The 23,117-nt window shown below is 41.1% G+C and overlaps 1 protein-coding gene across 2 annotated transcripts in view; it reads right to left on the bottom strand.

Moving 5' to 3' along the window:
- The window catches only part of cpne5a (copine Va), an 80,132-nt gene extending 79,646 nt beyond the window's left edge, over positions 1 to 486 (bottom strand). For both annotated transcript variants that reach the window (XM_005914869.2, XM_005914870.2), the window contains exon 1: positions 5 to 486. In XM_005914869.2, coding sequence (XP_005914931.1) covers positions 5 to 114 — 110 coding nt within the window. In that variant the 5' untranslated portion in view covers positions 115 to 486. The remainder of the gene's footprint in view (positions 1 to 4) is intronic.
- Positions 487 to 23,117: the final 22,631 nt, after the last annotated feature.

Here is a 23,117-nt window from a genome sequence, read left to right as displayed (position 1 = left end):
TCACCTGCAGGACACGGTTATCTCCACTTTGGTGGCCGGAATGCTTCCGCTGATGGGGTCGAAGTCGCGGACCGTTGCCGTGGCCTCCACTTTGTCCATAACGTCTCCCTCCATGCGTGCTGGAGACCCGGGCCAGCTCCACTGGCCGCGTGAGCCCCTTTGAACCTGGAGAGCCGAGGGTGGAGAGCCGGAGCGCGGCGGACGGGCGAGCGAGCGGGAGCGAACACGGTCCACACAAACCTCCAAAGTGCTGTCCGTCGGACGGGCAACAGCATGGAAAGTTTAATCGGGGGCTGCAGCGGTGAAGCGATTAATCTGGCTGAAGGAGGGGTGGGGGGTGTCACGTGCCCGGGACGCCTCAGCGCCAAACTCCGCGGTTTTCCAGGCAAAGACTGAGCTCTTCTGCCAGAGGAGCTTTGAAAAGTAAAAGACGTGAACTCCTCCCCTCCCGTCTGCATTCTCCTACACGCGGGGCTGCGACTACACTCTCACTCGTTGCAGATTCGAGCTGTAGATATGTGGCAGACGCCTTTTATTCTGGTCCAGATTGCTTTTTAAATCGAGTTACAGAAAATAAATAAGCACCGGAGGGCGCAAATAGCCTCGAATTCTATAGTATATATATATATATTGTGAAATTTCCCTTTTGTTTCGGTTGGTTGGCTGTTCTAAAAATTAAACCCCTGCTTGAAAATTAAACCCAAAGTAAAATGTTCAAAGACAAGTGTTAAAAGGACACGGGTCCCTTCAGAGATACCAGCTTTTATTTCTCACTGGAAGGCTGTTTGTTGCTCCTTCAGCATCTGGACAGCTCCTCAAACTCCTGCGGCTTCAATCACAGCCTCTTTACTCATTTATCTTCATAAAAACAATTACAGTTTCGTTTTTTTTTCCCTCCACACCTACAGAATATTCTTCTTCAGGAGTGTGCATGGGAGGCTGTGCTCTCAGGGGAGCTCCATTTGCATTTCATCATTATTCCTGATTGAACAACAAGAGGAAACCAGGAGAAATGCAACCTGTCAAAAGCTCAGTTCAAAGGTAGACTTCTGTGTATGTGTGCATGGTTGTGCAGATCTATGGGGGAGTTATGTCACAGTAATCAGTGATAATAAAAAAAAAAAGACTCCCTGCTCTCATATAAAAACTGCAAATTAAACTGCACATTTGCTACACAATGAAATGCCCACACGTGTACAAACTATAGCTATTTCAGCCATAGAGTCTGTATGTGGTCCATGCTATAGGCCATCCGTCATTGTGAGAGATCTACAAACAGTGGTAAGGCACCACTATTGCTACAGACTTGAGCTGATTGGGCGATGAGTGCTGCATATTTCGGACAAAGCACCACCAGAGCACAGATTCATCATTATTCATGTTCATTGTGTAATTAGGCTCCACAGTGGCCTTTGGTTGGCTGATTTCAAGCTCCCTTCTGAGCTCAGCTCCCTGCCACCTGCTGCGAGGCTCTCCTCTGATTCTGCCCACAGCCACCCCATTTCCTATAGCTCTGGCAGGAGTGCAATTACAACTGTGTGAACCCTCTCAGCAGGGAGTGGGGAGTGTGTGTGTGTTAGAGACAGCAGTGGCACCACCCACACCTGCTCTGCATCTGAGCATCAGCAGGCCAGCTCCAGGAGCACTGGTGAAACTGACACAAACAAGAACAAAAGGCTACAAGTTACTCTAACTATGTTTTTCATTTTTGCATTTTTATTTTGTGCAGCATAAAATAACTCGAGATAATGGCGACAGTACAGCGATCATTTTGCTTCACATCATTTCCCTGATATCGCTACTTTTCAGACACTAACAGTATTTCAAATATTTACTCAAATATAGTCATACTAGTCAACATGCACATCTATGTAGATCTATTGCGACCAAGTGGAACATTAAACAACAGTTTTAATGTTAACTGCTGATTCTACCATCTACTGTACTGCACAATAGTTTTGGTTTAGTCATAGTGACTGTATAGTCATTGATTTCGCCTGACATGTGCTAATCAACACAGATACCTAATCAGCCAATCACATGGCAGCAACTCAGTGCAATTAAGTATCTAGACATGATCAAGAAGACATGGCACATCAGCTTGGCACAGTTGTCTACTTTGCCGCTCCTGTCAGCTAAGAACAGGAAACTGAGGCTCACCAAAATTAAAGAATACTGGAGAAATGTTGACTGGTCTGATAAGTCTTCGTTGTGCTGCAACATTCCAATGGTAGTGTCAGAAACTGCCATTAAAGTGTTCATCCTGCCCGTCCAGAGGTTCAGGCTGGCAGTGGTGGTGTAATAGCGTGGGGATATGTTTTTGCCACACTCTGGGCCGCTTAATACCAACTAAGAACTTAAAACAAACAACAGAATTAGAATGAAAAGAATGGAATTTGAATGAAAACAACGGAATTAGAATGTACAGAACAGAGTTTGAATGAAAGCAACAGAATTCTAAAACAAACAATAGAATTTGAATAAAAAGAGTGGAATTAGAATGAAAACAACAGCAATTGAATGAAAACAACAGAATCTCAATGAAATGAACTGAATTAGAATGAAATGACTAGAATTTGAATGAAAACAATGAGTTTAAAACAAACAACAGAATTAGAATGAAACAAATGAAAAAAGAACAACAGAATTTGAAAAATGAATTTGAATGAAAACAATGAAAATAGAATGAAAAACAGAATTTGAATGAAAAAGAAATTAGAATAACAAATGGAATTTGAATGAAAACAACGGAATTAGAATGTATAGAACAGAGTTTGAATGAAAGCAACAGAATTCTAAAACAAACAATAGAATTTGAATAAAAAGAGTAGAATTAAAATGAAAACAAGAATTTGAATGAAAACAACGGAATTAAATGAAAACAACGGAATTAAAATGAAAAACAACGAATTTGAATGAAACAACAGAATTTAAACAAACAATAGAATTTGAAGAAAAGAGTAGATAAATGAAAACAAGGAATTAAATGAAACAGATATTAATGAAAAAATTTGAATGAAAAAACAGAATTTGAATGAAAACAAGAATTTGAATGAAAACAACAGAATTTGAATGAAAACAATGAGAATTTTGAATGAAAACATGGAATTTGAATGAAAACAATGGAATTTGAATGAAAACAACAGAATTTGAATGAAAACAACAGAATTTGAATGAAAACAATGGAAGTTCAAACAAAGAATTGAATGAAAACAATGGAATTTGAATGAAAACAACGGAATTAGAATGTAAGAACAGATTTGAATGAAAAGCAACAGAATTTAAAACAAACAATAGAATTTGAAAAAAGAGTAGAATTAAATGAAAACAAGAAGCATTTGAATGAAAACAACGGAATTAGAATGAAAGAACAGAATTTGAATGAAAACAATGAAATTTGAATGAAAACAACAGAATTTGAATGAAAACAATGGAAGTTTAAATGTCATAATCTACCTGAGTATTGTTGCTGACCATGTCCAATCCTTTATTGGCACCATGAACACATCTTCTGATGGCTGCTTCAAACATGTCACGAAGTTCAAATCATCTCAAACTTGTTTCTTGAACACAACAGTGAGTTCACTCTACTCAAATAGCCATCACAGTCACCAGATCTCAATCCAATAGAGCATCTCTGGGGATGTGTTGGAACGGGAGATTCACCTTATGGATGTGCACTCAATAAATATGCAGCAACTCTGTAACGCTATCATGTAAATCTGTTACCGAAATCTCTGAGGAATGATTCCAACACCTTTTTGAATTTATGCCATCTAGTATTGGTTAGAAAGCTTTCCAGCGTTTGAATTGTTTGTGCATCCTTATCGTTATTAAGTTATTGTTCCACTATTCAGTTTAATACTAGTTTTTGCCTGTAATGGAGATAAAAAAATCAACCTTTAAATCCACTATTCTTACAAATGTCCTTCTCTGCTCCTCTTTTTCAGTCAAGCGGCCAAAAACAACAGTTCATGCAGTGGTCATATGACACTTTAGCTGCTCTCTCGTGTGACTGTTCTCCTCTACGCCTACTTACATAGTGAAAGTAAGTATGGGGGACAGCAGTCACTGAACTGGACCTCCTGATCATGTTGGTGTCTTTTGCAGCATTTTTAATGTAACAGTATAACCATAAATAATGGCTTGCTGTGTGGTAAAGTCCACCCAAAAAGTTTGTGCTTCAGTTTGTCAAGTGAAAGTCTGGGATCTTATTGGTCAGCTACATTGCACCATTATAGTGTTTGAATGTGTCCATATTGGTTCATTCTTGTCTAAATATCGGGACATCTGACTCAAAAAAAGATCAACAATGAGCTTTCAAAACGCTACAAGCACATCAGTGATCTCACAGTGACTGCGTCCAACTTTAATACACAGTCTGTGGTATAGAGTTAAAAATATGATGAACATGAACACCTGAAAAAGAAAGTGTGTTTGTTTGGAGTCGAAGACGAAGGCGAAACTTCGCCATCACATAACTGGACGAATGTTTTGTTTTTGTTTTTATGTTTTAATGGTCGTTATTTAGTTAAATCTGAATGCAGACATGATACAGATCATTTTAGATACTGACTGACTGACACTTTTTCAAGTATATAATTATCAGTGCTAAATAAATGTCTAAAAAACTCTTAAACCCCACTCACAGCACTTAGCTGAGTCACCATGTTTTAGGTCTTCTTCAGTGTCAAAGTAACTCATAAATAGTTGTTATTCCATGCAGTGGCACATAGCAGGAATGAATTAGGTATGATCAATTCAGCATACTTAATTCTCAAAACAAGGATTAAATATAATGGGTCCCAAAATGAGGCCAACAACTCACTGAATCCAGCGCACTTCATTAGCTCCAATTTCCAGTTATGGAAAGAAAAGAGGAAGGAAAACATCTATCCATGGTGACAACTCTTATTGATCAATGCAATGTAATCTATACATACAGTGAAAGAGACAGTCAAAGAGACAGAAAGTCAAATCCCATTTTTCAAACCTGTTATCTTGCCTGAGTGTGTCTGCAGCGATACAGCCTTCTCCTGTGTTTGAAAAATCTGTAGTCACCATTTAGCATTCAAATAAATATTCTTATCTAAGAGACATACACATTTCATTTTGTGTTTTTAAAGGAGTAAAACCGGCTCGTCTATTCTGTTATCAGCTGCTCCAGCAGGATGCAGGATACTTAAGACTGGGTGGAAAAAACAGAAAGTTAAAGCTAGTAGTTTCTGCTCCATGAAGTATATTTTAAATTAGCAAATCCCCAACAAAGCGGCATTCTTCATGACGACTGGGGGCCGCCAAAGATTGCATGTATTTAACTATGTTTATTGACTCAAATTTTACTTTTCTGTGTGTGTTTTTATGATAACAGTGAAAAAAATAGATTTTTATTATTTAAATGACAAAAGTAAGTAATCTGTGCTGTTGAGAGTTTTGTAAAATTCCACTATTCATCCTGCTTTTTACCCCTCTGGTCTCAAATACCTTCAGAAACAGGTGATTGTACATAGAGTACCTGCTAAACAGTACAAAACAAATCATTGACACACAAACACCTGAAGAATAAACCAAAACAATGAGAAATTAAAATGCTTCATACAGCTACAGCTATGGATTTATCATAAAGGCGCCCATTTCACAAAACGCAGGCTTGTTTGATTAATTAAATTGATATTAAACAGAGCTCTGAGCACAATTTTCAGTGTGGATCTTCTGCTTGGTATTAATTTTTCTACTGTGATAGCGCTGCATTTCCTAAAGGAGGAATTTGTATATTTGTTATACCACTAAATGTTATGACATCAGTGCATCTGCGCTGCTGGCATTTCCTGTTTTTGTGAAATGACTTACAATAAAGACAGAGCACTCTCGAGAGTCTGTAATACCAACTTTTATTGTGCAGTCTGAAAACATTCCATGCATTTGCTTTGAAATGAACATCTCTGAAGCAACCCACTGTAAATTTACAGCAGATGAACTACTGGAAACAATTCCCAAGTTCCTGGTTGCTAACGGCGGCATGTTGCCTGTTTGAGTTTTAGGTCTTGATTCCATTTTTTTTTTTGCCTCTCTGTCGATTAGCAAACACTTTTCAAGGACAACCGTGCCATCTGTGCAAAAAGTTTGTCGTGTTTTAGAAAGAAAAAAAGAAACACTGAATGAATTCACTTAATTTCAGTTCATCTTTCCTTTCTTGTGGAAAATAAATGTCTAATGCAGAGACTGAGGCACAAATTTGCAGCCTTCTGGCATCAGGCGAGAGCAGCGCGAGATGGAGAAGAAATACTGACAGCAGAGCTTCTTGCAATCACCAAAATGTGTTTGTGTGAGGCTGTTTGCACTAAAAAAAATGTGTTGATGCATCTGTTTTTGTATTTTTACCTTGCTTAGTGCTGTTGTTTTCTAACTATGTTTACACAGTCGCCTCTGTTGCTTTGCACAGTGCCTTCCCTTTGACTACAGCGCTTGTTTTTTAACCTCGTCTGATGACAAGTGTTAGACGTGGCTTTTAGTGCTTTGTACACAGGGATGTTGCTTTGTATTCTTTTTGGCTAATTATGTGTCTTTTAGCTAAAATAAAACGTCCATGCTCACTTAGTAGTCTGAGTAATCTAGGAACTGACAACTACTGATTGGTCAATCTATGTCCCTGCAGCTACAACATGCCTGTCACTTCATTTAGAATTCACGGGGAAAACCTGAACTAACAATTTGTGCTGGCAGCTCTAGAAAAGCACAGGAAGCATCTCCTGTTTGTGTAGCATCTTTTAACATGAACCCTGAATCTCCTAAAAGACTAAAAGGAAAGCTTCTCCCTTTCATCACATAAATCATCGCCTCTGTGCTGAGCTGGAAACACATTTGTCATTCTCCGTTTCAGACCATCCGATCACTTTGTCAGTGCTGTTTCCTTCCTCTAAAGAGAAGGAAACAGGGGAGTATTAGATCCCTCTGGTGCGATGATGTTCAGGTTACACTTAGAGGAGGTGTGTGTGTGTGTGCGTGCGTGTGTGTGGATATCAACTCATACATAACAGTACAAATGAACAATTGAAGCCAACTGAAAAATTGTGTTTAGTCCATTTCTACTCTGCTGCTCCATCCAATTGAGCTGCACTGATGTGAGGTGGTTTCACTTAGCATGCCGATGGGAACAATGAGGGATTTTGGCTCATTCATCTTCTGTGTGTCGAAGAAAACCACAGAGGGCATCACGGGACTGGTGCGCTCTGTGCATATATATGCATGACATAGATGTGTATGTGTGTGTGTGCCACCATCATTGTAGCAGGGATTCATCCGTTACACCGATTGAGCCAAGAAATGTGATGTCTCCAGCCGCTCTTCCACCATCGCTGAAAATCAGGGGACAGAAAACAGGCTTGTTTTACTGTATTGAAGCCCTGCCAGTCCCCTGTCAGGGGGTTCATTAAACTGAGACAGAGATGCAAGGCCCTATAAAGTGAAGGCATTCCTTATTATAGAGCACAGTTAGGAGGTTTCAGAGTCTTGTAAGTCAAGGCTGGAACCAGCTGCAGAACTCACAGATAATGTCAGGCCAGTCTCCGGTGATAACAGGTTGAGAATTACAGCCACGGATACCTTTGTAGTTACGTAAGCGTGTTTTGAAAAGCTCAGGGTTCGCAGGTTTGTGTCTCTGTGGTTTCTGCTTTGAAATGTTGCGCACGTACAGTAACACGGGGTAATTTATTCCAATCATTTTCCGTCCAAAAGAAAAATGAACAGAAAGAAATAACTGGATTTATTGAGAGCTGTCATGCATACAGGGATCATATAACCTTTCATAATTCCCAAGTGTGATTGCAAGTGGTAGAAAAAAAAATGCTTGCACATTTTAATAAAAGAAAATAATACTGGGGTCATTCCTCATATCCTCTGACAGATCTGTTCCTTAGGCAGCTGAGACAGCTGGGAGGACTCGGATGTGCGGCAGACATTTTTTCTCTCTTTCACTTCATACCCAAAGGAAATTTTAACTTTGAACTCAGCTTGTGGATTGTATTATTAATGCAGATCATGTACACAGCCACGGCAGTTTGTAGCACAGGCTATGAAATTTGTCAGCTGTTGTAATTTCTTTTGTAATGATCCTGGAGAGAGAGGAGAGCAGAAAACAGCAGCAGCAGCTCTGCACTGCACACCCACCTTAACTCAGACACCACTGAAGGGTCACTGGGATACGTGAACCATAGCGGGCCACGGTCGAATCTTTGCCTTTTTATTTTTATCTCTCGCTTATTTGTCTCCAGGGACTCTGCGTGGTTTGCAGGTGTGCTTTCTCCCCCCCCAACAATAGAACGACTCTGGCGGCCTTCTCTCTGGCAGCGTACGACATCGCTCCACCATTTTTGTGAAAATATGTTTCACATTCTGTTTGCAGAGCGGTCAGATTGTCCAATCAATGAATCCAGTTGCTGTATTTAAATGCCAAGCTGTAAGAGACAGAAACGATCCCTAGAGAAGTCATTTAGGGCTCGTCGGCTTGATGAGCCGCCTCCCTCTGAATGCCAAGAATGCATAAACTTGTTGGAGACATAATCTGGAAAAGTTAGGGTTCCTCGCATCTGAGTACCTCTTGAGGGTTTCTCTGAATAGCGTGGTGTTGCCGCATGCCTCCTTGCTTCACTTCACAGGCAACTCATCATCCACCAGCAGCCTGACCTAGATCCTGCCATCCCTGTGCTCAGTTCGTATACATATTCATTGGGCTCTCTTAATCATAAGACAGCCCCTTGAGCGGAAGAGAAAACTCTCTAATTAGTTGCTATCATCCGATGGCAGCTCATTGGGCTCCGTTTGTCTTGCCTGTCACATGTTTTTGTCACTGTGTGTTGGTGCGGTTGTTTCGAGGCCGGTTGTCGTCTGCCATAACTGCGGTCACTTGCAAAATAAGGGTTATGATGCACCTGAAATCCAATTACAAGTATGTTGAGGCACGCTTGATACTGTCCCTTCAGTAGTAGTAGTAGTAGTAGTAGTAGTAGTAGTAGTAGTAGTAGTAGTAGTAGTGCTCCAGAGACTCCACCACGTGACCATCATAATGGAAAGGCTAGGGTTTGTAGCTGCCTACTCTCAGAGAAATCCATGAAGGGTGCTCAGCTTCTTCAGAGTGTGTTACTCTTCTCTCCTTGTCCAGAAACCTCCAGAGTTTTCTGTGTAAATAAGACCCTGGATTTAATTTAGCTTAGTTGGTTTTAATATGCATCTTGGGCCCTCAGATCATGAGTGGACACATTCAGTGCAAGCGTTAATGACCATCAAGCTACCTTGTGAATCAGTTACATAAGCCACTTCAGTAATCCTCCTTGTCCTGACCCCACCCTAACAATGATACTGTAAAAATGTCCGTCTTGTCTTGTGCCCGCTAGCAAGTTGCAAATGACTTTGTCCAGCGAGCAGTAGCTGGAACGGGTCATGCTAAACAAACTACATGCTTGGTTCACAAGGAACAGTTGAAACAGTACTTTTGTGACAGTCTTTGTGTTGTGATTCCACGACTGAAATACAGGGACACCGAGATAGGATTAATAAACAAAAAATGAGCTTTTAAGGACCAATGCAACAAAATCCAGAAACAAACTAAGTCCAAACACTGATCCAGGATTCGTAAGGAGCACAAAATGTAAGGGGAGAACAAACCAGACAGAAAACAGGCAAAGTGGCATCTAACAGGGGGAGAAACAAGACCCTGAAAGCCCAATGGACTCAGGTGACACTATTAAGAGAGGCAGACAAGTCAAACAGTCATTACCACAATAAAATAGGAATTCACAGTGAGGAAAGACGAGAAAACTAACATACTGGTTAAACAGAAAAGGTCAAATACAAGGAAACCCTCAGAAAGCAACACACAATGTCCATTAAATTAAAAACAGGAGCCCAAACTCAAATACTAGACCTCGACTTTCTGGTGGAAGTGATACTGAAAGTAAAGAAATCTACGTATACAATCACATTTTAAAACCAAGTGTAGGCAGGGTCTTAGAGCTTAACTTTAACCAGTCATATCAGTGCTACATCCAGTGGATTGCATCACACTGTTAAGTTCTGTGAAAAATTCAAACCACAGTGTGTTTCTGGGTCTGTAAAGCTTGTTAACGTGGTGCATTATTGGAATAAATGTGACTCTGAAACAAATACAATTTGCAAATAAGAAAAACAAATTAATAGAACAAACTGAGGGGGGGTTGTCTTGGAGGATGTTAACATCCTTCTTCCCTAAAGTCGTGGAATTTACGAAAGAAGCAACAATAGAAACAGCAGAGGCCGAGCTGAAAATGTACTCGAAGCATCTTCATAGCATTCTTTGTAACATCCTCTGTGTTTAGTTACCACATTTTAAGTGTCGTTGTCTGTCAAGCTATATCTGTGTGACATTTTTCAGCCACAGATTATTACAAATCATAGCAGACTGGTTTTAAGTTGATGTGTAGCACTTCTCTGGTTAAGAAAATGAATTTGACATGTAAAACTGCTTGAGTGCATCTTTCAGTTGCATATCATGGAGGACAAACCACCTTCCAGGAAGCTCAGGTGTGCAAAAGATGAGACACAGACGAAGAGGATGGAGACGAATACAATTCTCAACAAAAGTCAAAACACTCAGAAAGAACTACACTGAAATGAGGTGAATAAAAGAGAGCAGTTCTCCTATCAGCCTAAAGTTTGACAGAAACAGACGTGTTAGAGGGCTTAATGAAAAAAAAATCCTAATATCTTCAAAGGCTGCAAAAGTTAAAATGCCAGAAAGACAAACAAAGCTGACGGCTTCTTGTTATTTTCTGATGAAAGAATTCAAAAAGAAAAAAATAAACACACAAGTTTGTGTGCTTCTTATATATGTGAGGACATCAATCCCTGAAAGAAATGAATCCACTCTTCAGTTCCCTTCTTCTCCAAAGAGTTTTTTAGCATCTTTAATCTCTTTCCCAATTTTTATCATTTCGGTTCACTCTCGCCTCTCTTCTTTGCATCGTTTTTGCCATTTGCTATCCCATACAACACCTTCCTACTTCCAGATTGCAGAAACATTAGCCAATTGAACGTAGTGGATGTTTTGGCCTCTGGAGAGGAAGATCTGTCTTCCAGGAATTGGGGAAACCCTAAAACGTTGCTAAAAAGAGAGTTAATATTGTACTTTAAATACTAAATCTCATGTGGGCAAAAATTCAACCACAAATGATCATTTTACCCATCAAGTTTTGGGGTTTTTTAAGGCTCTCCGGTGGACTGTCTGTCATTGTCTTAAAATAAAAAGACCCTCAAACCTCAAACAGGCTGCTTACGATACAAAACACAACTAAACCTGCCCCAAAGAAATATTGAGCGGAGACGGTTTCTATCTCAGAATGAATCTTAGAAAAACAGAAGTGCAATAAAACATGCGCATACACACTTGTCACTATTTGTCATCGTCCACAAAGCTGCTTTTTCTTGTCAGGGGCTGAATTGTTAGAAATTCCTGCCTGCCCGCATCCACGGCAGACGTTACTGTGTCCAGTGGAAATCAATGAAATAAAATGAATTGAATTACTTTGGAGGCTGGGAGCCTGGGAGAAATGTATCATCTGCTGAATTATAGTCCACAGCATCATCTACATTTTGCATTGCAGCGTCGTCGTGCCACAGCAGCACACTTGTTATCAGCCTGCTTCAGGATGCAAAGTGAAGGAAGCGCGCCTGTTCATCTTTAACAAAATCTGAATAATTTAGATGTTTGATAAAAATAAAATTGCCTTCAGTGGCACCATCACAGACTGGGCTACAACTTAAAGTGAGAGAAACAAGGGGCCTCCCACCCAGAGCACTTTCCAAAAGCATTTTGACCTCATCTATTTGTTCAGTAAGCACTGAGTCTAATCTCAAATGCTGCACCCATGTAGCCTCGTGCCCCTGCAGCGCCAAGAGGCAGGGATGCTATTCTCTAGCACCCTGATCAAAGTTTGCTTTCCACTGTGGGTGGGAGGGACTTTTATCACAGTGTTTTCTCACAGCTATATTCATGCAAATTATTGCTCTTGTTCCCTGTGCACTGTGTGCAGAACGGCCGGGAATGACTACACAGAAAGAGTTATATGTGAACATTTGCTGTGTAAGGCTCACAACAGGTAACCACCAATGGCTCACTGAGGGGAAATAGCTGGATTCCTCCCACACAGAGATCAGACGCAGGTGCAATGGAGCACTGCTGAGCCAGAGGAGGATTAACAGTGCTGCACACATCCCTGAACATTATCAAGAGTGATCTGCTTGCTAAGTAGAAAAAAATCTGAAGAGTCCTGTGGTACGAGACTAAACACCACTGTGGCTGGTTGTTGTCTTTTTGCACTGCAGCAGCGTGCAGTGGTGTGAACTGTTTTTGGAGTGGAACCTGTATGTGTGTGACAGCATGATTAATGTGACTCCCCACCCTCGGTGTTATTCGACCCTCGTGGCTCTCACATATGGATAATGAGGAAAGCCTGCCTTGCCGGCTAAAGCAACCTCCTCCCCTGCTCTCCATGCATAGACCCTCTGGTGCAACCATCACAGCCAGAGGATGCTCCAAGCAGGATCTGCCATTATGGTTTTCCTCATTACAGGAGCAGCGTGATTTTTAAGAGTTGATGGGCATATGTGTGCACACAGGGGCCCAAGGAAGTCATTACTGGCAGGCCAAAAAAATAAAGCACTCATCAGTGGAGAGTACTGGTAGCAGTACAGGCTTGCTGTGGACTCGTTAACGTCAACAGTCCCTTGAGCTATTCCTTACTACCAGCAGCTGCCACTTGACAACTTCCACTGAAATGACAGCTCGCTCGCCTCCGTCGTATTCCACAATCAAATGAGCGAAGAGGCGATGAAGTGAAAGGGACTCATTGCTTACTTACAGCGAATGCTTTTCTTCATTCGCACAATGTTTACAGTTTGTCCTTCACACTTTCCAAAATTTGATTGTCGCCCCCTTAGGCTGGGATTACAGAGTCAACACATTTACATTGCCATTGTACCTTCTGAGGTGTCACACACATATAGAGTTCAGTGTCACATGTGTTTAGCATCTGTACACTGTAACTGCCTGTGAGTTAAAAAGAAAGGGGGGGGGGGGACTCTGAAAATCTTTTTCTGTTTCAACAAGTGTCTGGTAGAGTTCTTTGAGCTCCATAAATAGATAGCCTGTATGGTAAAGCAGCGTTTCTGCACACCTTCAGCTCCTGCCACATTACTGCAATAAATCAGCTCACAACGCAAACTTCAAGTGAAGTTGGGGTTCTGGAGGGTACTCTGTCTGTGGGCTGGGGTTCTGGCTGGTGTGTTGCCAGGGTTGCAGGTTGGTGCATGCACTAGGGCCACGCCCAGAAGCCTTCAGCACACTGGTTGAACAGGGAGGGCCCTTTAGCTGCCAGGGAGGTTTTTACCATCTTTTGCAGGTGCTCTCTACCCTTGAGGAGACCACTCTGCAGGCGGGAGATCGATGGTCGCAACCTGGGAGTCTATTTTCTTATTTAGTCCAGGAGTTGACAGAATGTTGGGTGGGTGTAGTTTTCCATGATACCACCACACATGCAGGGTGTGCAGGTGCAGGTGCATCACTGAGGTGCAGGGGAGGGCCTCCTTCTCTGTGCCCTCATGGCCGTCTGTGTCTTAATATTACTCCACAACTTAGACACTCTCATTACAAGTACATATAGGGCACTGGGAATGGACACACTAAACAACGTTCGGAGGGCTTGTTCATTCATTCAGCCAACAATGTGGTGCTGGTGCCCCCATTGAGGGTTCTTGGGAGGGTCCATGCTGATGCCAGTTGCTGTCTGGCAGGAGCTGGCCGTCTGGTCAGGGTCTGGGCTGGTGGCTGCTCTGTTGCTGCAAGCACCGGGACTGTCTGCTTGTTTCCACCCCAGAGTGAATGGGACCATTACTGGGTGTGGGGGCTGATTGCCCCTCTGGGGGTATTGGTGCCTGGACCTGGGAGTATAGAGTGTGTATGAGGAGTGTGAGTATGGAATCCATTTCTATGTGTCTCTCACTTGAGTGTTTGTGTGAGTGTTTGTGTGCATGAGGGTGGGAATGCATGTTTGTGTCTGTGTGTGCGTGTTTGTCTATGTCTGTGTGTCAGCTCAGGTCTTAAACTCCCCCTCCCTGTTGTAGATTCTCTCCTTTTCTTTGTCTATCGCTCTTTTTCTCCTCTATTTTTCTCTCCCTGTCCTCTCCTTCCATTATTAACTTTTCCCTCCTTTTCCACCCCCAGTCTTGTCCGTTATGGTTGTAATAATCCAAAATAAAAAATCCTAATAAAGTTTTAATCAAATATGACAATCAAGTGGACCATTATAGCGAAGGCAGTAATGCTCTACTTGTGAAAGTAACTCTGTCAGTTTTTAGCCTTCTGACAACAATTCTGATTACTACAATGCCAGACAGGACGAGGGGGGCAGGGGGGAGAGGGAGAAAGGAACTTCTAGCAGATGCACAAATATGCTGTGTGTGAAGCGAACACGTTGCGAGAATGAGAAATGTCTTTGCATATGCAGAAACTTCCTTTTGAAGCAACATCCTGTCATCGCCGTTTACATGAGCTGGCATCATCATCAGTCACTGTTTCATCAGCATTCGATGCAAATAATGTTTGTTTGGATAACATCCGTCTGAGGAACCGTGTTGCAAATGTGTGAAGATGAGCTAGCAAGGCACAGATGCTATACACTCATCTCACACTGAACGTTAATGCCAGCAGGGTTTTGGTGTGTTAGCGTTCACAGTGGAACTCTTGAATGTGAACTAAGTCTATCAGTATGCTTTCCATAGTCATTTCATATTGAAGCGTGCTGCTAAGGGGCAAAAAAAAAGGTGCAGAACATAAAGTGTTGCATCATATCAAAGCAGTATGGTGCAGCTTCAGCAAAATCTAATGTTGTAGTAGCATGATAGTATGTTTTATACATTAACATATCCAAAATAGAATACAATGACAATACATCTCATATAAATACTATAATAAAAAAAAGGAAATCTTGTTGTTGGTGGTGTTGGTTAAAAAAAAAAAGAAAAAAAAAAGAAAAAGAAAACCACTTCAGAAGGGGTCACTTTGAATCTGATGCCAGCAACACGTTCCAACAGCGTTGGGAAAGGGCTGTTTATCCCTGTGCTGCATCAACGCTTCTTTTAACAATGCTCTGTAAACTGGTGGAAATTGAGACCAGCTGTGTTTTTGAAAGTGAAGCTTTTTCTTTGGATCAGCAGTTCAGAGCCTCCTTTGTTTGTATTTTGTTTCAGCCGATTCTGAACCCACTGTGGAGCAGTGTTGTACTACACGGAGAAGGTGGTTTGATTTTGTCTCGTTTGCTTCAAATGGACTGCTGGGTTTTTGTTTCTGTACAGTGCTGTGCAAAAGTCTCGATTTACCCCTCATTTCTTTATACTTCACAAGGAGCCAGACTTTCTTGTAACCTTTAGTCCTGAGCAATAGTTCTCCAGGCGTTCTAGAGACAAAACCAGTGTTTTGTTTACACATAGCACACAACTTAGCAAAGAACCAATTTTAAATTGCGTCTTTATGAACTTTGTAATGAAACCTGTCAAAGATAGCACTGTTTGGCAGGCATTAAACTGTATCATTGCACCACCAACAAGGTGATTCTTAAAGAGCTCTTTGCTGCAAATTTGGCATATATCAGCATGGTGTGCAGTGTGTCCTTAAGTAATTGAGGAAGACAGACAAGTGGAGGACAAAAAAATATGTGTATATCTACAGCAGGTGAACAGTGTCTGACAGTCATGTCCTTAAGATCCAACAAAGATCTGACACAGGACCTCAACTGTACTTAAGCAGTGCGATATCAGCTTAACAGAAAACAGAACAAAAGGCGTCTGAAGAAGAGCTTTAAATGTCCTTCAGTGAACCTGAAGGCTACTTAAAGAAATTATGAGAACGCTTACCTAAGAGAGCTCAGGCTGTGTTGAAGAATAAAGGTGGTCATACCAAATATTAACTTTCAAGCTTGTTAAACGCCATATGGTAAACCAGGGGTAGGCAGATCCAGGCCTCGAGTGCTGGTGTCCTGCAGGTTTTAGCTCTGTCCTTGATCCAACACAGCTAATTAAAATGGCTAAATTACCTCCTCAACATGTCTTGAAGTTCTCCAGAGGCCTGGTAATGAACTGATCACTTGATTCAGGTGTGCTGACCCAGGGTGAGATCTAAAACCTGCAGGACACCGGTCCTCGAAGCCTGGAGTTCGACACCTCTGGCATACAGACAGGAGCAAATGGGGATCGAACCACCAACCTTCCAATTAGTAGGTGACCTGCTCTACCTCCTTAGAATTGCTAGAATTGTGCAAACCCTGTTTTTGTCTTATATACTGTGTTTCCATGTATGTTTGGACATTTCAATAAATCGTTGTACATATTTCCCATTTTCCTAGCAAAATATAAAGATATGGAGGGGGGGGACTGAAGAGTTTTGCACAGCGAGGGGTTGTTTTCTTTGCAAGGCAAAATCAATAAGAAAAAGCTTCGTGTTGCTGTGTAGCCATTTGAACTGCACATTAGTGTTTTTTATTAATGCAGTGCTGTATTGGTGGCGCATTATTGGTTTTCAGTCTTGTTCCTTGTGTGCAGAAATTTATCCAGGTTCTCTGAATCTTTTTTTGTTATTATCTACTCTGGGTGATGAAAGTCCTTATTTGCTTTGCAGTTTTGTGTTGCAAAATGTAACCTTTAAATAGCAGAACTATTTGTTGAAACAGTCTTTCGGCAAATCAGAGAGGGGTGAAGCCTTCCTCGTCATTACTTCTAAAAGACTCAGCTTTTCTTGTATAATCTGGTATAATCACCCAATCATGTTTGGCCTACTGACCTGTTTGCCATCTCACTTAATTACCTCTGAGATGTTCCACCAGGTGTTTTTTTTCTTTCTTTTCTTATTTTAAGCATCAAACAGCCTTACTAAAGGTCTACAGGACTTCTAAAGAAAAATGCTTCCATGTAAACATGGTAATGCTGTCTTTATACTGTTTTCAATTAAATATAGAGTTCGAGTGATTTACAGAACATTTATGTTGTGTTTTTGTTTACATTGTATACCACTTATATTTAATTAGAGCTGTTGAAAATACACTGGTTGACAAGAATTGGATGAGAAGATTATTCTTAACTTTCATGTCTGTCTATTACAAAAAAGTCAAGTTTAGCACATGCATGCACATGCACACAGGAGAAATGACAAAGTGGCCCAAAACCATTCTCACCCACACAAATCAATAAAGAGTAGATGATGAAACAAACAAGATTAAATGCAGTAATTAGTGAGCTTGGAAGGAAGATTTTGCAATTGTTGGACGGAGCCGGTGTAGCTGTTCTAATCTCTGTGCTTAGATAAACTAATCCCCTGCGTGTTACATTTATCACAGGCTACAGAGCAGGAAAAAGAACTTCAAATTATTCCCATAAATCACAGCAACATATCTGGAGCTGCTTGCTGCTTTCTCCTTACAACAGCACTGTGACAGCAAAAACTGTATTCTGTGAATATTTCAATGAAGAGAGAACACAGTCAGAGAGAAACAGAAACAGTAAACATCCTGTAAGCGAGCATGCTTTTTTTTTTTCTAAACAAGCCATGGGGTGAACTTGCAGAGAAGAAGAGTGACACGGGGAGTGGGCTGAATCTGCAGTAAAATCCTTCACAGTCCAATTAACAGCAAGAATTTCCCCACAGCTTTTGCAGCACCGCCTCGCCAAAATGTTAATGTCGGGGCGGGGTTCTGCTTCTTATTACTTCTTCTACAAGGTTGCATAACGACTGAAGCCTCAGTCACACACACACTGACTGAAACAGGCACTCGTGTCTAAAAGTGAACACATCTGTAAAAGACAGACACAAAAAAGCACCTGCAGGAAAACACGGACAACATACGTCGCCTCTCCTCTGTTTGGGCCACTTGACAGACATATTGATGGTGACATTTCAAAAAGGGCACTCCACATCTCCACATCATGACTGAAATATAGGTGTGTTTTCTTTAATCTTTTGAGAGCCTCTGATATTATACACACACATACACAATCAAAGTTCAGAGGTTTGGTTCTTTGCACACTGCCGAGTCAAGCAGAGGAGATTTGAGAAGAAAGAATATCAATGAGATTCGCCCCCTGAGATAAATGTGCCTTCTTGTCACGCATGTCCTTGCATAACTGCACCCCTACCTGATATCTCATGCAGAGTGTGTGTGCTCGCAGGAGAAGCCGGTGTCGCAGCGCCAATAACAGTGTTTTCACGGGGATTTAACCTGTCAGGAGGACTGAATGATAACCCCATCACAGACTTGATATCATGTGCACATATACACACACATTGGGCTCGGAGACAAAGAAGGGCATCTGCAGGAATAAACACACTGACAAGTCAAAGAGTGAAAAATGCAGCTGTGGATTTCCTGGTGAAGTTTTCATATCAAATGAAAACCAGTGTGACTGAAGATTTTGTAAATTAATACATCAACTTAGAAGTTTTCTGAAGCCAGTTCCCTTCAAAAAACAACACACCACGAAGGATTTGTTTAAAATACTCTTGGGTTCAAGATCAAAAGATGGCACAGGAATACCCTCCTCTGGGAGGAAGGTATGATCTATATCGAGCTGTTCTCTTTTGTGTAAAAGCCCTGTATGTAAATGCAAATGTGTGAACAGTGAGGACAGTCTGTTCCTTGTCTGGCTGTTTGTTCGGGTGGACTTATGGGGGGGTGGGCGGGAGCATTGCACTCTTAATCAATCCTCTGTGCATAGACTGTAATAAGTAAGCTCACTCACTTCAGTCAGTACACTTAATGGCATACTGCCCCCTCTTGGACACTGATATTAAAGGTTTTGGGGGGGTTTTCATCAAAGAATAATCACTTTCAGTCATTTTCTGTGCTTTTATTTATTCTCTTTGTGCACAATGGCAGTCTGTTTGTAGTGTTTGGGTATAGAAAAAAAATCTCATTACTGTGACGCCAGACACACATTCCAAGAGCTGTAACCATAGCCGATGCCTCAGTGATCCCAAAGGTAGTGATGCGGGGTCGTTTGGGCGGTGTGGAGAAAAAAATTTGCTCTTTTCTCTGTTTGAAATAACAAGATGTGTCTAACTGAGGTCTGGATCAGCTCCTGCTTACTGCTGCCAAGTCATGCCGACTCTACAGAGAAGGGATAAAAGAAGATTGGCCTCAGAGCCGGCTGGACGAGCATCCATGGAGCGGCCGTGGCGTAATGAAGGAAAGAAAACATTAATGGAGGGGTCAGGCGTCAGGGAGGAGAGGATAACATTTGGGTTGTTTCCTGAACACAAGCTGTTGCTGTGAGCGAAACACACAAAAAAAATGCGACTGTTCCACCTCTTGTTGTGGGCAGAGCTGCAACCATTACAGCACCTGCACTGAACTCACACGGCTCGTTATTTTAAACAGTGTCTGCAAAGAAACAAAGGCACGCTAGAGCTGGGTCAGGGCGACTGATACAACAGAAGGAGGTGTTTAGAAGGATATTACTGTACTCACAACCTCAGAGACATTAAAATGAGGGTAGGAAGGGGAAACTAGAAATGCACTCAGAGACTGGCTAGTCTTCTATAACAACCCCGCAGCATACTGATTGAAGAGGTTTATTAAACTGAATACTAAGTAGAAGACCGTCTTATTATTCTCCCCCCAACCAGCATCAATGGGCTGCACTTTCCTCTGGGCTAGTCATAAAAAAAAAACAGGGCCCGAGTTTAATATTCAGATGAAATCATCTTCATATTTAATTGGCACTGGCATAGAAAGCTAGTGGAGTGTGGTGAAAACTGGTTGTTTGTCATGAATCCAAAGTCCAGGAAGAAAAAGTCTCTTTTTTCTTACAGTCAGAAACCGGAAGATGACACATACAACATTAGTGTTATAGTGAAAAAAAGGAAAGAGTGTGATGATGACAGAATATCTGGCAGGTTTTCCAGAAAACATTATGACGCACTCTTCTCTAAGTCACACCAGCAGACTTTAATCACATCAAGGAATAAGCATGTCGCTCATTTGATGAAAGTTGGCCATAAACGTAATAAAGCTGCCGAGGTTATTAGAAGTGCCACAGGCCATTTTACAACAGCTCACACACCTTATATTGGATTATAGGGAGAAATATGATGAACCAAGATAGTAGAACTTGCCCATTTACAAAGGACCGGAGGAGGTTTAATGGCTTGTGACTGAAGCCATTCATACACATTAATTCCTACAGCAATGACAACCTGCAGCGTTTTTCTGAGCCCTCTGGAAAATCTCTGGCATCGTTTAACAAGGGCAGCAACTCAGTTGTCTGCAAAAATGAGCCAAATGCTGACTGTATACACAATATGTCACAGTATGTTTTTAAAAAAATCTGTAAGTAAGTATTTAGTTGTTTGTGGGTTGCACATATGTTTAGAGCAAGGACGTCAAACTCATTTTACACCACGGGAGACATTCAGCTCACTTTGATCTCACGTGGGCGGGACCAGTGAAACGGCATCATAAATATGAAAAATTACAAAGTTCTGCATTGACCAAACTTCCCTGTAGTTATAAAGCTTTACTTGTTTCACTGCTTTATTGTGATCTCTCTGTAAATAGTGGAAAACAGGAACTTTTCTGTCATTTATTCGTTTATCTATTACTTAGTTACTTTGGTGTAGTATGAATGGTTGGGGGGGGGGGGGTTCTTCAACAGGAAAAGCTGTAAAACTAATTTTATTACAGTTTAAAGTTGAAAGTCTATGCATTCCTTCACATTTACCAAAACCATCTAGTTGGAGTGTGTTTCGGGTGGATTCTGGTCCGCGGGCCTTATGTTTGATACCCCTGTGTTTGGATTCCTGGCATTTATAAGCTGTTGGAGAGGCAACCAAATTAAAAAAAACAAAACTCCTAACACTAATGACTTATGAAATGATTTCCCATCATTGTCCTTTTTTAATTACCACACTATATATTTGGGTTTTATGTGGCGTAGTAAACTGTATTGTTGCATGATCAACAGATGGAAATTAGCCCTTGGCTATAATCTGGTATGTTTACATTCATGTAAAAAAAATTTTTACATTTATGTTCATTAACATGCACTGTCCTAAATAAATAAATAAATAAATAAATAAATAAATAAATAAATAAATAAATAAAACCACTTATCTTCTTAAGTAGAGGACAAACACACCAATATTTTCAAAGTTTCTAGCTGTCTGCTGGCTGTTTGGTGCTGAAAGCTTATTTTTCAGAACATTTGTGCCAAATGTGGCTTCCTGCACCTAAAAACGGTGTCATGAGGGTAACAGAACATAACAGAAAAACAATAACGCTTTCCAATAACAAAATAATCAACACTAAACAATCAGCCTTGAAATTGCTTATTTTCTGTAATTGGTTATTTCGTGTAGATGAATGAAAAAAAGTTTCATTATATTACTTTTTCAAATGTTAGTGTCATAAGTGCTGGTAATAAGTAATTCAATGATAAAAATCCTAGTTCTCTCCACCAGGGTCTCCTCCTTATCACTTCACTATCAAGGAGTCAGTTACTCACTTTAACCTGACAGACGGCTTCAGGAAGAGTCATGGAGATTGAAAAGTGCTTCCTCTTTATAATAATGAGCTTCCAGGAGCTTTGGAAAAAGTTGTATTGTTTTTCCCTAATCTAAAGTCACGCCGCAGTTTTGTTTTGAGGGATCCTTGGACGAACTGGCCTGGGTTTTGGAAATGAAATGTTTCCATTTTTAAATTTACATGATGCAGTATATCAAAATGTCTTCGCAAGTGATGATTTGCAGCATAATCTGTTGTATGAGGTACACAGAAACTCTATTTAAATGAACTCTAAGAGTGTGGATCGGCATAGGAATAAATGAGCTTTTTTAAGCATTTTTTTCAGATTTCATCACCAATTTAACACAATATATTACTCTATTACTATGCTCCAAAATAAAAGGCTTCTGCTTTGATCTGAGGAGAAAAATCTCTTAACATAATAAATTAATGTCAGACTATAACATATATGTATGTGTGCCAAGTAAAAATTTAATTTAAAAATGGAAAAACGTTATAATTTTAATGACAAAACAAAGTTGTTAACTCCATTTTGACTCAACATTTTTCAACGCAACTCCTTCCATACCTGGATGGATTATTGAGCTGGGCTGTCTATAGCATTATTTGGCAGCCTTAAATCCACCAATGCATAACATTCAAGAGGATCTCACTTGGATTCAGGGGTGGGGAACGTAAGGGTGCGTTAGTGGCATCAGTGTCTTCATCATCCAGGAACTGACTACATACTCTGGCCACATCAGGCCAGGCTTTTTTTTGCAGCAGAAGGAACCCATCGCACACTGCAGCAGCATAAGGACACTGGCTCTCAGACCATCACTGACCCACTGTCAAACTCATCATGCTGGATGATGTTGCAGGCAGCATAACATTCACAATGGCATTTCCAGACTCTTACATATCTTGCACATGTGCTCACTATGAACTTGTTCTAATCTGTGGAGAGACTGGGTGCTAGTAACGGACCTGCCAGTTTAGGTATTCGCTTGTGAATGCCAATAAAGCTGCACGGCACTGAGCTGTGAGCACAGGTCCTACAGAAGGACATCAGGACCTAATGCCACAGTCATTTTGTAGGGCTCAGCCAGTCCTCCTCCTCCTCCTGTTCCACTCAGAAAGGAGCAGATACCAGTCCTGCTGCAGGGTTGATGCCCTTCTGTTGCCCAGGTTTTGTGGCCCAGCTCTCACTCAGGTAACAGCCTGACTCCTAGTATCTCCTCCACATTCTCGAGACTGTTCTGGGAGACATAACAAACCTTGTTGTGACGGTCTGTAAAACCTAAATGGGCTGCAGGTACCATCTCATATTACCAGTGGTGACAAGGAGACTAATAAGCAGCCAAACTAGAGACAAGTCAGTCAGGAGGGATAAGGAGAGAGCAACGGTCTGTGGCTGCAACCTGCAACACCTTTTCGGGAGTTGTCTTGTTGTTGCCTCTCCAGTGCACCTGTTGTCACTTTAATTTGCAGTTAAACAAGCAAATGCGATTTACACTCTGTCCAGTCATGCATCCCAACCAG

Source organism: Haplochromis burtoni, unplaced genomic scaffold (assembly GCF_018398535.1).
Source record: "Haplochromis burtoni strain Fernald_Lab_line unplaced genomic scaffold, NCSU_Asbu1 Contig_9, whole genome shotgun sequence".
NCBI classification, from domain to species: domain Eukaryota; kingdom Metazoa; phylum Chordata; class Actinopteri; order Cichliformes; family Cichlidae; genus Haplochromis; species Haplochromis burtoni.
Note: the sequence above shows the minus strand (reverse complement) of the source record. Positions and strands in the feature narration are given on the sequence as shown.